Source organism: Ranitomeya imitator, chromosome 2 (genome assembly GCF_032444005.1).
Source record: "Ranitomeya imitator isolate aRanImi1 chromosome 2, aRanImi1.pri, whole genome shotgun sequence".
Lineage (NCBI taxonomy): Eukaryota > Metazoa > Chordata > Amphibia > Anura > Dendrobatidae > Ranitomeya > Ranitomeya imitator.
The window spans coordinates 267,098,390-267,110,146 of record NC_091283.1 but is presented as its reverse complement, the minus strand read 5'-3'; the positions used below and the strand labels follow the sequence as shown (position 1 = coordinate 267,110,146).

General features: G+C 48.0%; 1 protein-coding gene across 1 annotated transcript; it reads right to left on the bottom strand.

The window, feature by feature from the left end:
• Positions 1-2,577: 2,577 nt before the first annotated feature.
• Positions 2,578-3,603, bottom strand: LOC138666383 (E3 ubiquitin/ISG15 ligase TRIM25-like). The gene has a single exon (XM_069754610.1). It carries the CDS (start codon positions 3,601-3,603, stop codon positions 2,608-2,610), a length of 996 nt encoding a protein of 331 aa, XP_069610711.1. The 3' UTR covers positions 2,578-2,607.
• Positions 3,604-11,757: the final 8,154 nt, after the last annotated feature.

Genomic DNA, 11,757 nt, shown 5'->3' with positions numbered 1-11,757 from the left:
GAATTCACTCCTGTGGTCACAAGTGGTACTGCAGCTTCTGAGCTGCCTCCCTCAGGTGTTCTGGTGAGCTCGATAACTGCTACATTACTTAACTCCGCCTGATGCTGCTATCCTTGTTCCTTGTCAATGTTTCAGTGTTGGATCTGAGCTTCTCCTGATTGTTCCTGTGACCTGCTGCTCTGTATAGCTAAGTGCTTTTTGCTTTTTTGTTGCTTTTTTTCTGTCCAGCTTGTCTTTTGTTTTGCTGGAAGCTCTGAGACGCAAAGGGTGTACCGCCGTGCCGTTAGTTCGGCACGGTGGGTTTTTTTTGCCCCCTTTGCGTGGTTTTGCTTTAGGGTTTTTTGTAGACTGCAAAGTTCGCTTTACTGTCCTCGCTCTGTCCTAGAATATCGGGCCCCACTTTGCTGAATCTATTTCATCCCTACGTTTTGTCTTTTCATCTTACTCACAGTCATTATATGTGGGGGGCTGCCTTTTCCTTTGGGGAATTTCTCTGGGGCAAGTCAGGCCTATTTTTCTATCTTCAGGCTAGCTAGTTTCTTAGGCTGTGCCGAGTTGCCTAGGTAGTTGTTAGGCGCAATCCACAGCCGCTTTTAGTTGTGTTTAGGATAGGATCAGGTGTGCAGTCTACAGAGTTTCCACGTCTCAGAGCTCGTTCTTGTATTTTTGGGTATTTGTCAGATCACTGTGTGCGCTCTGATCGCTAAGCACACTGTGTTTCTGGATTGCCTTCATAACACCTGTCATTAGCAAACATAACAGAGGACACACTGGGGCAATGCTGGAGGACACACTGGGGGGCAATGCTGGAGGACACACTAGGGGGCAATGCTGGAGGACACACTGGGGGGCAATGCTGGACACACTGGGGCAGGTTGGAGGACACACTGGGGGCAATGCTGGAGGACACACTGGGGCAATGCTGGAGGACACACTGGGGCAATGCTGGAGGACACACTGGGGCAATGCTGGAGACACTGGGGCAGATTGCTGGAGGACACACTGGGGGCAATGCTTGAGACAGTGGGGCAGATTGCTGGAGACAGTGGGGCAGATTTCTGGAGACAGTGGGGCAGATTTCTGGAGACAGTGGGGCAATGCTGGGGACAGTGGGGCAATGCTGGAGACAGTGGGGCAATGCTGGAGACAGTGGGGAAATGCTGGGGACAGTGGGGCAATGCTGGGGACAGTGGGGCAATGCTGGAGACAGTGGGGCAATGCTGGAGACAGTGGGGCAGATTGCTGCAGGACACACTGGGGGGCAATGCTGGAGGACACACTGGGGGGCAATGCTGGAGACAGTGGGGCAGATTGCTGGAGACAGTGGGGCAGATTGCTGGAGACAGTGGGGCAGATTGCTGGAGACAGTGGGGCAGATTGCTGGAGACAGTGGGGGCAGGACTGGAGGCATGGGCAGAATGTAGACACGGGCATGATTGGAGACACGGGGTAGAATGAAAGACATGGGGCAGGATTGGATCATGGGGCAGGATGGATACGATGGAGACAGATGGGGCAGGATGGGGAGATCATATGGGGCAGGATGGATACTCATGAGTGCAGGATGGGAGAACATATGGCTGGAGCGAGGAATGAAATACATGGGGTGGGGAATAGTATTACCATAGGGGCTAATTAAGGGATATTATTACTGCAGTGATGTATTTATTTTATTTTTTGAGTATACTGTTTTAAATGGGGGGGCGGTCCTGTTACTGTGCAGAGTGACACTATATCGCCTTTTTCTCTTCATGTGGTGTAATGTAGAAGTTGTGAAAAATTAAGTAATGTGTTCTACAAGCGGAGCTCGAGATAACTGTGTTATTTCCTTCAGAAACGAGTCCTGGCTGGGAGAAATGATGGCGGTCTGTGCTGGATGAAAGATGAAGGACTTCACCTAGAGACGTCACTGGTGAGTCAGTGTTACCTATACACTGACACTATACACTCTATACTATATACAGAGCTCCTGTGTACAATGTCACCAGTGATCACTGTATTACCTCTACACAGACACTGCATACTAAGTACAGATCTCCTGTGAATACTGGCACTAATGGTGATAGTATTGTGTTTTTTTTGTTTTTTTTTTACTGATCAGTATTGTAGTATTCAGTCACTATGTGGTGGTAATATGTGGTCTGGAAATGGTGTTGTGGTATTTGTCTCTTGTATGTGCTATTTGGTCACCAAGTGGTAATATGTGGTCTTGACATGGTGCGGTGGTATTTGTTCCTTGTATGTGATATTATTCGATCACTGTGGTTGTAATTTGTGGTCTGGTCATGCTGCGGTGATATTTGTTCCTTGTATGTGATATTATTCGATCACTGTGGTTGTAATTTGTGGTCTGGTCATGGTACGGTGGTATTTGTTCCTTGTATGTGATATTATTGGTCAAGATATACCTAAATTGTATTGCAGATTTTAACAAATATTTAATAGGTTACAGTAGAGTAGGGCCCGGCCATTTTTCTGGAATAATCTGGTTCGGGTATCACATGACCCCCGTCACATGACCCCCGTCACATGACCGGGGGGGGGCCCACAGTGTGTGAACAGCCTGGGGCCCTGGCTTCCCTTAATCCACCCCTGCCTTAATCAGCTTTATATAGTAGATATTGTGTGTAAGGTTTGTGAGATAAGACTCAAATCCATGTCCCCAGAACTATACGATGGTACACAACTTCTTACGACTCCATCCGGAAAGCCTGACTGCTTCCCTTCTTGTAAGAGTTTATACGGATCAGCCATGTTACACAGCTCCTCGAGGTGACGTTTACTCACGAGCAGCTCTTCCTTCTCTTTCTCCACCTCCCGGATCAGATCAGAGCAAGAAAGTAAACGGTCATCTTTCTTGGTCACCACATCACGGATGAGAGATTCCTTCAGGTTTTTGAGTTGTCTCTTCATCTCTTGAAACATTTCATCGATTCCCTTTGTTACATGTTCTGCTCGTTGTTGGATTTTTGGCACATCCTTGTACAGATTTTGGATTATTTCTTCAGTCTGTTCAGTCTTTGAGTTGACTTTGTCCAGAACATTTCTCAGTTCCTCTTGTTTCTTCTTGACCAATTCATCCAGTGGCTCTACCTGGTGGCCTTGGTGTTCTCTCAACCCACAGGAGGAACATATGAAGGCCGAGTCCTCTGCGCAGTAATAATCCAGGATCTTTTTATGAATGAGACACTTTCGATTCTCTAGGGAAGCGGTGGGGTCAAGTAATATATGTTGCACTGACCTGTTGTGGTTCCTCAGATGTCTCTCACACATGGAGGTTTCACATTGCAGACACGTTTTCACAGCTTCAACGGGTAGGTCACAGTAAACGCAGCAGACCCAGTTGGTGCTTGTTTCTGCCTCTGAAGAGTGGAAAAGCTCGGATATGTTGGGCAGAGTCTTGTTCCTCACCGTTGAAGGCCTCGATGTGAACCTGTTTCTGCAGTAAGGACAGGTATAAACTCCAGCCTGGTCCTGAGTACCCAGCAATTGATCAATGCACTTCCGGCAGAAGTTGTGTCCACATCTCAGGGTAATGGGATCTCTGTAAACCTCCAGACAAATGGAGCAGTTCGGCTCTTCTCGCAGATCCTCCGATGCCATGGTGGACAGGATAAACAGGAAACGCAACTGAAAATATTTCCTTCTGCATCGATGAGCTCAGATTTCATGAACTTCAAGAAAAAAGGAGGGTGAGGTTTTTTATGCTTTTTTTTTTTTTTACAGCAATCAGTCCTTATTTCCCATCCTATAAATGGCGAATAGGTTACAAAGTTGTTGGTGACCCTTGAAACTCCCATCTTAAATGAAAGGACAGAGGAGTCTGGATAGGATTATACATTTTGGAGAAAGACAGGAGTCCTGAGGAGGAGAACAGAGGAGCTTGGCAGGAGAAGAAGGGACAGACAAGTCTAGAGGGATTAGGATAGAGGAGTCTGGAGGGGTCAGAAAAGTTTGGAGGGGACAGAAGAGTCCGGAGGAGGAGGACAGAGCTGAGCCAAGAGCTCCTGTGTAAGGCCGACGTCACACTCGGCGTAAGACAATACGGTCCGTATATTACGGCCGTAATACGCAGAAAAGTCCCCAAAATAGTGGTCAGTAGCTCCTCCGTAGGCAGGGTGTGTGAGCGTATTTTGCGCATGACATCCTCCGTATGGCATCCGTACTGCGTGTTTTTCTCGCAGGCCTGCAAAACCAACATACGGCTATACAAGGGATCCATGTGTAAAAAAAACCATAAAAACATATATACTATATATATATATATATATATATACACATATATATGTCAGTAGACACATATATGTATATATATTAATATTTCATACAGCGCGAGATAGCTTTAAAGCCGGTAATTCAATTGCCGGCTTTTGCTATCTCCTTCCTAAACCCAACATGATTTGAGACATGATTACATACAGTAAACCATCTCATATCCCCATTTTTTCTGCATATTCCACACTACTAATGTTAGTAGTGTGTATTTGCAAAATTTGGCCGTTCTAGCTATTAAATTAAAGGGTTAAATGGCGGAAAAAATTGGCGTGGGCTCCCGCGCAATTTTCTCCACCAGAGTAGTAAAGCCAGTGACTGAGGGCAGATATTAATAGCCTGGAGAGGGTCCATGGTTATTGCCCCCCCCCCCCCCCCCCCCGGCTAAAAACATCTGCCCCCAGCCACCCCAGAAAAGGCACATCTGGAAGATGCGCCTATTCTGGCACTTAGCCTCTCTCTTCCCACTCCCGTGTAGCCGTGGGATATGGGGTAATGAAGGGTTAATGCCACCTTGCTATTGTAAGGTGACATTAAGCCAAATTAATAATGGAGAGGCGTCAATTATGACACCTATCCATTATTAATCCAATAGTAGTAAAGGGTTAAAAAAACACAAACACATTATAAAAAAGTATTTTAATGAAATAAAAACAAAGGTTGTTGTAATATTTTATTCTACGCTCAATCTTTCTGAAGACCCTCGCTCTGTAACAAAGAAAAAATAATAAACCAACAATATACATACCTTCCGAAGATCTGTAACGTCCCACGATGTAAATCAATCTGAAGGGGTTAAAATATTTTACAGCCAGGAGCTCTGCTATAATGCAGCTGTGCTCGTGGCTGTAAAACCCCGGGGAATGAAGGTAAAGTAGGTCAATGACCTATATTTACCTTCATTTGCGGTGAGGCGCTCTCTGCTGGTTGTCCCTCGAGCGTGGGAACTTTCCTAGAAAGCTCCCGGGCTCGAGTTCATATGAGGACAACCAGCAGAGGGCGCATCACCGCAAATGAAGGTAAATATAGATCATTGACCTACTTTACCTTCATTCCCCAGGGTTTTGCAGCCACGAGCACCGCTGTTATGGACCTGGTGGTTAGGAGCACACAGAACGACCTGATAGTAAACTCACACAGGACAAGCTCTGGGATGTGGGAGCTCTGCTGATTGCAACCCCTAATCCTATCACAACAACTAGAAATAGCCGTGGAGCGTTCCTGACTCTCCCTAGACACCTCTTCACAGCCTAAGAGCTAACTAGCCCTAGAGATAGAAAATAAAGCCTACCTTGCCTCAGAGAAATTCCCCAAAGAAAAAGGCAGCCCCCCACATATATTGACTGTGAGTAAAGATGAAAGTCACAAACGCAGAAATGAAACAAGTTTCAGCAAAGGGAGGCCAGACTTACTAAACAGACAGAGGATAGGAAAGGTATCTTTGCGGTCAACACAAAAAACTACAAAAGACCACGCAGAGTGTGCAAAAAGACCTCCGCACCGACTAACGGTGCGGAGATGCCACTCTGCATCCCAGAGCTTCCAGCTAGCAAGGCAAAATCATGATATCCAGCTGGACAAGGAAACAATAAACAAATAATAACTATCAGGGACTTAGCTTCTGCTGGAGTAGACAGGTCACCAGAAAGATCCAAGAGCGAACTGAACCAATGCAGGAACATTGACAGCTGGCATGGAGTAACGATCTGAGTGGAGTTAAATAGAGCAGCCAGCCAAAGGATAAACCACGTCACCTGTGGAAGGAACCTCAGAAGCAGCAGCTCCACTCACAGCCACCAGAGGGAGTCCATGGACAGAACTCGCCAAAGTACCATTCATGACCACAGGAGGGAGTTCGATAACAGAATTCACAACAGTACCCCCCCCCCTTGAGGAGGGGTCACCGAACCCTCACCAGAGCCCCCAGGCCGATCAGGATGAGCCAAATGAAGGGCACGAACTAGATCGGCAGCATGAACATCAGAGGCAAAAACCCAGGAATTATCTTCCTGACCATAACCCTTCCACTTGACCAGGTACTGGAGTTTCCGTCTCGAAACACGAGAATCCAAAATCTTCTCCACCACATACTCCAACTCCCCCTCGACCAACACCGGGGCAGGAGGATCAAGGGAGGGAACCATAGGCGCCACGTATCTCCGCAATAACGACCTATGGAACACATTATGGATGGCAAAAGAGGCTGGAAGGGCCAAACGAAATGACACAGGATTGAGAACTTCAGAAATCTTATACGGACCAATGAAAAGAGGCTTAAACTTAGGAGAGGAAACCTTCATAGGAACATAACGAGACAACAACCAAACCAAATCCCCAACACGAAGTCGGGGACCAACACAACGCCGGTGGTTAGCGAAACGTTGAGCCCTCTCCTGGGACAACGTCAAATTGTCCACCACATGAGTCCAAATCTGCTGCAACCTGTCCACCACAGTATCCACACCAGGACAGTCCGAAGGCTCAACCTACCCTGAAGAGAAACGAGGATGGAAACCAGAATTACAGAAAAAAGGAGAAACCAAAGTAGCTGAGCTGGCCCGATTATTAAGGGTGAACTCAGCCAAAGGCAAGAAGGACACCCAATCATCCTGATCAGCAGAAACAAAGCATCTCAGATATGTTTCCAAAGTCTGATTGGTTCGTTCGGTTTGGCCATTAGTCTGAGGATGGAAAGCCGAAGAAAAAGACAAATCAATGCCCATCTTAGCACAAAAGGACCGCCAAAACCTCGAAACAAACTGGGAACCTCTGTCCGAGACGATGTTCTCCGGAATGCCATGCAAACGAACCACATGCTGGAAAAACAATGGCACCAAATCAGAGGAGGAAGGCAATTTAGACAAGGGTACCAAATGGACCATCTTAGAGAAGCGATCACAAACCACCCAAATGACCGACATCCTTTGAGAGACAGGGAGATCAGAAATAAAATCCATGGAAATATGCGTCCAGGGCCTCTTCGGGACCGGCAAGGGCAAAAGCAACCCACTGGCAAGAGAACAGCAGGGCTTAGCCTGAGCACAAGTCCCACACGACTGCACAAAAGAACGCACATCCCGTGACAAAGAAGGCCAACAAAAGGATCTAGCCACCAAATCTCTGGTACCAAAGATTCCAGGATGACCTGCCAACACCGAACAATGAACCTCAGAGATAACTCTACTAGTCCATCTATCAGGGACAAACAGTTTCTCCGCTGGACAACGGTCAGGTCTATCAGCCTGAAACTTCTGCAGCATGCGCTGCAAATCAGGGGAGATGGCAGACAAAATTACCCCCTCTTTGAGAATACCCGCCGGCTCCGGAACACCCGGAGAGTCAGGCACAAAACTCCTTGACAAGGCATCAGCCTTCACATTCTTAGATCCCGGAAGGTATGAAACCACAAAATCAAAACGGGAGAAAAAGAGCGACCATCGAGCCTGTCTAGGATTCAACCGTTTGGCAGACTCGAGATAAGTAAAATTCTTGTGATCCGTCAAGACCACCACGCGATGTTTAGCTCCTTCAAGCCAATGTCGCCACTCCTCGAATGCCCACTTCATGGCCAACAACTCTCGATTGCCAACATCATAATTGCGCTCAGCAGGCGAGAATTTTCTAGAAAAGAAGGCACATGGTTTCATCACCGAGCCATCAGAACTTCTTTGCGACAAAACAGCCCCTGCTCCAATCTCAGAAGCATCAACCTCGACCTGAAACGGGAGCGAAACATCTGGCTGGCACAACACAGGGGCAGAAGAAAAACGACGCTTCAACTCCTGAAAAGCCTCTACAGCCGCAGAGGACCAATTGACCACATCAGCACCTTTCTTGGTCAAATCAGTCAACGGTTTAGCAATACTAGAAAAATTAGCGATGAAGCGACGGTAAAAATTAGCAAAGCCCAGGAACTTCTGCAGGCTCTTCACAGATGTCGGCTGAGTCCAATCATAAATGGCCTGAACTTTAACAGGGTCCATCTCGATAGTAGAAGGGGAAAAAATGAAACCCAAAAATGAAACCTTCTGAACTCCAAAGAGACACTTTGACCCCTTCACAAACAAGGAATTCGCACGAAGGACCTGGAACACCATTCTGACCTGCTTCACATGAGACTCCCAATCATCCGAAAAGACCAAAATGTCATCCAAATATACAATCATGAATCTATCCAGGTACTCTCGGAATATGTCATGCATAAAGGACTGAAACACAGATGGAGCATTAGAAAGCCCGAATGGCATAACCAGGTACTCAAAATGGCCCTCGGGCGTATTAAATGCTGTTTTCCATTCATCGCCCTGTTTAATTCGCACAAGATTATACGCCCCTCGAAGATCTATCTTGGTGAACCAACTAGCCCCCTTAATCTGAGCAAACAAATCAGACAGCAGCGGCAAAGGGTACTGAAATTTGACTGTGATCTTATTAAGAAGGTGGTAATCAATACAAGGTCTCAAAGAGCCATCCTTCTTGGCCACAAAAAAGAACCCTGCTGTCAATGGTGACGACGACGGGCGAATATGACCCTTCTCCAAGGATTCCTTTATATAACTCCGCATAGCGGCGTGCTCTGGCACAGATAAATTAAACAGTCGGCCCTTAGGAAACTTACTACCAGGAATCAAATTAATAGCACAATCGCAATCCCTATGAGGAGGTAGGGCACCGGATTTGGGCTCTTCAAATACATCCCGGTAATCTGATAAAAACTCAGGGACTTCAGAAGGAGTGGAAGGCGAAATTGACAACAATGGAACATCACCATGTACCCCCTGGCAACCCCAGCCGGACACAGACATAGATTTCCAATCCAACACTGGATTATGGACCTGTAGCCATGGCAACCCCAAAACGACCACATCATGCAGATTATGCAACACCAAAAAGCAAATATCCTCCTGATGTGCAGGAGTCATGCACATGGTCAATTGAGTCCAGTACTGAGGCTTATTCTTGGCCAAAGGCGTAGCATCAATTCCTCTCAATGGAATAGGATACTGCAAGGGCTCCAAGAAAAAACCACAGCGCCTGGCAAACTCCAAGTCAATCAAATTCAGGGCAGCGCCTGAATCCACAAATGCCATAACAGAATAGGACGACAGAGAGCAAATCAGAGTAACGGACAAAAGAAATTTAGACTGTACCGTACCAATGGTGGCAGACCTAGCGAACCGCTTAGTGCGCTTAGGACAATCGGAGATAGCATGAGTGGATTCACCACAGTAAAAACACAGCCCATTCCGACGTCTGTGTTCTTGCCGTTCAGCTCTGGTCAAAGTCCTATCACATTGCATAGGCTCAGGCCTATGCTCATGACCCTGGTATTGTCGAAGCCTCTTGGGAAAGAGGGAGATACCTCCTGCTGACACTCTTACAATCCCTTACCTTTTCTCCCAACGCGACCACCCGAACCCATTCTCCCAATTAAGACAGAGACAAGAGTTTCTTTGGAATTATGTAGGCCACGGGGGGCGTGGCTTGGGCATGGAGCTGTGAGCACACATCTCTCCTGAGCTCCAGCGTGCCTGAGACCTCTGCAGCAATTATATAGCCACCATCAGCTCCACTCACCCACCCATGTTGAAGAGCAAGGTCGGGCTCCGCTCCCAGGCACCCAGGGAGCTCACAGCAGGTCCTGCAGGCTCCAGTATCACCAGGTACATGTCGGTGTCTGGGAGGGCGGGAAAGAGAGCAGCTCCTTCAGCCATGGTGGAGGGGGGAGGTGCTTCCTCCTCCTTGCAGCAGCATGAACACAGGAGCTCTCCACCTGGAAATGCAGGCACTCAGAAGAATGGGGCCACAGCAGAGAAGGCACAGGAGAGAGGACGAGTGATTGCTGCACCAGGGACCAGCCGCTCACCACAGAAGCTGACAGGAGGGAGCCCAGCACAGAGCAAGGGAGAGGTGAGAGCTGTGACCTGCCCCTCCAACCCTGGACAGACTGTGTCACAGGCTGGGGACCTGTCTCCCCCTATACTGCACCCTTATCAGGCTCAGGAAACTGAAATGGGCCCCCCACTACTACCACCAGGGAGGCATGAGAGAGGGGCCTCTCCCAGTCTAGTGCCAAAGGACATTGTGCCCACCATCACTGCATCTCATGGCCTCCACACACAGGCTCCTGTTAGGTCCCTGGCCTCTGATGACTATATAACTGCCTCTGAGCTGAGAGCGCAGCTGAGTGCCTTCCCTACAAAGGCTGACATGGAGGGCTATATACAGCGTCTGGAGGCAGTGTGCAGGAGTGAAGTGGGGTCCCTTAAGGAAGACGTGTCCCACCTTACCACCACTGTCTCTGCATTAGAAGCTAAAGTGGAGTCGCTTTCCTCACAATTGCAGAGTCAGCAGCAGCTTCTTGACCTACACTCAGAGACTTTCAATGTGGTCCTAGATATGCTGGAGGACTCTGAGAACAGGAACCGGAGGAATAATATCAGGCTCCGTGGGATCCCTGAGTCCGTAGCCCCACGTGACCTCTCCTCGGCCCTCCATGGCATTTTCAATTCTCTCTTAGGGAGGTCACCCACTGAACATATTGAAATTGACAGAGCCCACCGCTCGCTAGGCCCATAGAACCCCGATACATCTAAGCCGAGGGACGTCATCTGCAGGATTCACTACTTCCAAACTAAGGATGACATCATGCGTAAGGCGAGGGACCACGATGCTATTGACTTTAATGGGTCTGATGTCCTTCTCTTGTCTGACCTCTCACGCTTCACCCTGGCTAAACGGAGGGCACTGCGCCCCCTCCTGGAGGTGCTGCGGGAAAATAAGATCCCCTACAGTTGGGGTTACCCATTTCAATTACAAGTACGCAGTGATAAAGGATTGATAATTTTGAGATCCCCGTCAGATCTGCAGAACTTCACCGCTGCACTGGGCTTACCCATTGTCACACTGGGAGACTGGCCTCGCCTTACTGCGTCTGACCTATGGGGCCCACGCCGTGCTGGAGGCCCCCCCACCGGGTCGCTGGGAAAGAGGAAACGGGACTCCCGCCGTAGACCTGCCTCCGTTACTCATGCTGATGACACTTGATCACCTAATTCAGACCTTATGATCACTATTGCCCCTTTTCTCTTTTTGCTTTCTTGCCGCCTACATTGTCCCTCCATGTTGCCAGGCTCCCACGGGGGGTTTGGTCGTGACTTTGCTTTAGCCTGTTAATTGTGGATGGATTGGAGCCACATGTTTTGTAGCGGTGACATTCCTATTTGATTCTACCTGGGACTCCTGAGCTGGGTTCCTAACATGGTTCATTTTGCACTATTTATGAATGTCCACCTACATCAATTGACTCCTCATGTACTGTGCTCAACTGCTGCACTACCGAATTAATGTGTTAATGTTATTTTATGTTGGCTAACGCTGCTCTTTCTCCTGAAATGTGACTTTTGATGATACCCCTTCGGGGGCTTGTTATGACTCTGCTCATTTCGACAAATGTACTTGGCCCATGATCCGCTGTTATGTTCA

Excerpts from the sequence above, each read along its gene's own strand:
- LOC138666383 (XM_069754610.1), bottom strand. The coding sequence starts at position 3,603 with ATGGCATCGGAGGATCTGCGAGAAGAGCCGAACTGCTCCATTTGTCTG.